The following is a 4,408-nucleotide window of genomic DNA, read 5'->3' as shown; positions in this document are numbered from 1 at the left end:
TTTTAATTCATTTTACTAAAAATTTTAAAAATTACTTTCACAATTTTATAATAAAATATTGGTTTAATATTTACTTTTAAAAAATATCATATAACACCACCTTCTCATATAATAAATAGTAATTAATAAATTAAATTTTATAGTCAATGAATTGATCCATTAATAAATAATGTTCTCCAACTACATAATTTTAAAACGTATATAACAATATAGTTATATTTAAATTTATTTATTATTTAAAAATATAAATAAAAATAATATTACTCTTAACAAATTAATTTAATAAAATGAATATTTTATTAAACGTAATAAACTAATGTATAATTTCAAAATCAATAAAATAAAAATAATATTAAAAATTAAAGTAATTATATAATATCATAAAAATATTATATAAATATATTAAAATTTTTTAAAACAATATATAAAAATAATAATTATATTATTAACGAATTGAAACAAGATATAACGCATGTTGATTAATACTAATAATTAATAAAAGTAAAATAATTAAAGCCTGAGCTTTAATTCTTTCAGTTTTATTAAATAAAGGGTCTTGATTGAAACTTGGCTGAGTTGATTACTTGGTAAAACTACTTGCGTCTTTAAGCGGGGCTTGACTCGATGACTTGGACAAAACGATCCACTTCTTTTCTTTCTAGCTTCCGTGTTAAGCTTAAGGTCCTTCCTTCTATTGGTTTCCATGTTAAGAGTTCCAACTCAAATTCTTTACAAAAAATTTTGTCATTCCATCTCATCTTTTAATATATTTTATACTATTTTTAATTAACTAATTTTTAGTTAATTTTTTATTCTCTTCCAATATATATTAATGAATTTCCATTTTAAATAAAAAGCAATCAATTTTTTCCTATTTATAGAGAATAAATATTTATCCCACTCAAAAGTTAGAAAAATGTCTTTGGAAATATCATGGAAATTCGAGTTAATAGTCTTCTTATAACCTTTCATGAAACTTCCTGAAAGTTGACAGATGCAAGTGTTTGGATTTTGGAGCAGTGGTCAGAACGTCCAATTCAAACACACTATTTTCTTGATGCTTGACATCTTGTCCCTTCTTGGAAATTTTAGTATCGTCCTCAATGGGTCTTGACTTTGATTAGTTAGGTCTTTCTTTTTTCTTTTTGTTTTTTTTTTTTTTTTTTTTTTTGGAATAATGAATACTTCCACAGAAATTAATCAGGTCATTTGCTTCTGTAGAATCCTCATATTTCTTGTGTTCCAATTACTGTTCAAGCTCTACTAAATAATTCACCATTTCCATGAAAGTTTTTGTTAATCTCTGGTTCCCTGGCAATAAGTTACAGCTTGCAGATTGATAAGCTTCCAAATTCAAATGGCCTATTACAAAGTATTTATTTCAGTTTCTCTCTACACTTACATTTCTTCTTTACTGGTTACTTCTACTGCTATTGTTCATTCCAGTGATATTTCTTGCTTAAAATCGATTAAAGATTCTGTGGAAGACCCTGGCAATTCTTTAGTATCGTGGAACTTCCATAACGATTCAAATGGCTTCATATGCTTATTTACAGGAGTTGATTGCTGGCATCCTGACGAGAATAGAGTCTTAAACCTCAGACTATCTAAGATGAGGCTGAAGGGCCAGTTTCCTCGAGGGCTTGAGAACTGTACCAGTTTAACTGGCTTGGACCTTTCAGTTAATGAGTTCCATGGAACAATTCCATTAGACATTGAGAAAAAGATACCATTTGTAACAAGCCTCGATATATCCTTCAACAATTTTTCTGGTGAAATCCCACCAAGTATTGCAAATTGCCGTTTTCTGAATGTTCTCAAACTCGACCATAACCGATTAAATGGTCGTATCCCACAACAACTTGGCCAGCTTGAACGGATCAAGACCTTCAGTGTTGCGAACAATCTATTATCTGGGCAAGTGCCAAACTTTGTGAACGGCAATATCCCAGCTGAAAACTACGCTGATAACATCAGACTCTGTGGAGGGCCGTTGGAAGAATGCACGCCTCCGAGGAAAATCAACTGGAAAGTGATTGGTTATACACTTTCTGCGGTTTCAGTGATGGTCACACTAGCTTGTTGCGTGCCCTGGGTGCCTGTTGGGGAGAAGAAGAAAAAGATGACCACCGCAGCAGCCATTATCATGCAGATGATAAGGAGGAAGAAGGTGAAAAAAGAGGAGCTCGTGGATGGGTTTCCGATGCAAGAAACAGAGGTATCTCCCTCTTTAGTTGATAGTAATTGTTTCCAGCTATTTCAGATTGTTTTTCCATGAATATTTCAATGGTAACTGAACACGATTCTATCTGCAGATTTCTAAGTTGGAGAAATTTGTTACGAGAATGAGTTACATAGATCTCAGCATTGCAACAGAAAATTTCAGCCAGCAAAATATCATTGGACAGGGACAAATGGGAACAATGTATAAGGCAACCCTTCCTAATGGTTGGTGCCTCGCAGTGAAGAGATTACATAACTCTCAACAATTTGAGCAACAGTTCATGTCTGAATTAAAGACATTAGGTAGATTCAGACATGATAATTTAGTTCCACTCTTGGGATTCTCCATAGAGTTGAAGGAAAGGCTTCTGGTGTACAAATATATCTCCAATGGGAATCTCTTTGATTGGTTGCATTCAGCAGAAGACAAGAGGAAGATCCTTGAATGGCCTCTGAGAGTGAAAATTGCTGTTGGATTAGCAAGAGGCTTGGCATGGCTTCACCATAGCTGCAAATTCCACTTGGCAAATCTCAACATAAACTCAAAGTCTGTTCTACTTGACAAGAACTTTGAGCCCAAGTTGTCAAATTTTGGAAGGGCAAGGAGAAGTTTAGCTGCAAAAACTGAATTCTTGGAATCGAGTTCTGTGAAAGAAGATGTCTACAACTTCGGCATTGTGGTCCTTGAGATGATCACCAGTAAATACCCCACTTCAACAGGCAGCTCTGGCAGGAGCTTGGAGGAATATGTAAGTAGTATCTCTACTAGCTCTGCTTCTTGTACGTATGATGCTATTGACAAGTGTTTGATAGGGAAAGGACACGATGATGAGATTTTCCAGCTCTTTAGAATTGCTTGTGACTGTGTCCAACAATTGCCAAAGCGAAGGCCGAACATGCTTCTTGTGTACGAAATGATTAGGGACATCAGAGAGACACAAGTCCTTCCAAATTGATTATTCCGAAAAACTTTGTGCAATTTGAAATTGCTTCACCAACTTTCAGAGCTGAAATATGTAACTTTTTTTTAAAAGAAATACAATACAAATATTGTATAGTAATGATTAAATATTTTTATTGATTGTATATTTACGAGTAAAAATATGATTTATTAAAAGAATATAATTTTTAATATGGAATAAAATTTTATTTTAATAATGGCTCGACACCTTTACTCCGTCAGATATTTTTCCTCCCGAAGAAAACATAAAATTAACAAATATTCAATTACAAACAAACACAGTAATTTAATTCCAATTAGTCTTCCAATGCTTGTAAGAATTTTCACAAGAATTTACACTTCAAGAATAGATAATAGCTAAAAGTAAAAAAGCTATTAGAATTAATTCTGGTTTAATTTAAAAATAATATATTACAGAATTTATATATACAAGTGCAATTTTTTTTTTAAAAAAAATTATTGTTATTTATGTATTTAAAAGTTAGTCCCATTATAAAATGATGAATTTTAACAAGTTATATTTAACAATATAATACCCATTTCAATAAAAAAAAAAAACAATATAATATAATGGGGTAACTTTGGTCTAATGGCTAAATCCATATCTAAGTGCTCAGCTCCTAATCCCCTACTAAAAACAATAAAACTAATGGAGAAAATCTTATTTTTGTCTTTGAATTCTGGGATGATTTTTAATAATATTCAAAAATTAAGTTTTTATTCAATTTATATAAATTTTTTTAATTTAGGATCAGATTTTTCTTTTTCTAAACTATATTGATAAACGACTATTTAAACTCCGTCAGAAATTTTATTCAATATCGTTTGGTTAATACGAAATAATAGAAAAAATAAGTTAGAAAACTAAAAGTGTTATTGAAATTTCTCAAAAATTGAAAAATGAGTTTATAACAATAATGGGAGACTATTTATAATAGAAAATAAAATCCTAATATAAAAAATTATGAAAATATCTAAAATATCTAAAAGAATAATTAAAATACAAAATTAACTCCATAAATAATTGAATTTTCATATCAAACTTTGTGACAATCCTGTAGTCCTAATCATACTTTTGAATGTTGTGCGTCTCGAAATTCTCTTTCTAAAAAGTTATCGATCATATCGATAATAAAAATTAGACTCGATTTAAATCTGACGTAAAATCAAGATTCCGTGTCATATATTAAAATAATATATTATCTTAATTATAAAATTATTCTT

General features: G+C 30.1%; 1 protein-coding gene across 3 annotated transcripts; it reads left to right on the top strand.

Annotated features, from left to right (window-relative positions):
• Positions 1-1,231: 1,231 nt before the first annotated feature.
• LOC110616111 (probably inactive leucine-rich repeat receptor-like protein kinase At5g48380) lies at positions 1,232-3,311 on the top strand. 3 transcript variants are annotated; one of them, XM_043957104.1, is made up of 3 exons: positions 1,232-1,372; positions 1,557-2,218; positions 2,316-3,311. In XM_043957104.1, the coding sequence occupies exons 2-3, from the start codon at positions 1,613-1,615 to the stop codon at positions 3,177-3,179; spliced, it is 1,470 nt and encodes a 489-aa protein (XP_043813039.1). In that variant the 5' UTR covers positions 1,232-1,372; positions 1,557-1,612; the 3' UTR covers positions 3,180-3,311. The 3 variants fall into 3 exon arrangements, with proteins under 3 accessions (XP_043813039.1, XP_021614126.1, XP_021614125.1); XM_021758434.2 differs by having other exon boundaries at positions 1,232-2,218; positions 2,316-2,972; positions 3,037-3,284; XM_021758433.2 differs by having other exon boundaries at positions 1,232-2,218.
• Positions 3,312-4,408: the final 1,097 nt, after the last annotated feature.

This window comes from Manihot esculenta, chromosome 5 (genome assembly GCF_001659605.2).
Source record: "Manihot esculenta cultivar AM560-2 chromosome 5, M.esculenta_v8, whole genome shotgun sequence".
In the NCBI taxonomy this organism is placed as follows: domain Eukaryota; kingdom Viridiplantae; phylum Streptophyta; class Magnoliopsida; order Malpighiales; family Euphorbiaceae; genus Manihot; species Manihot esculenta.
The sequence above is the reverse complement of the archived record's forward strand: the minus strand, read 5'-3'. Positions and strand labels throughout refer to the sequence as shown.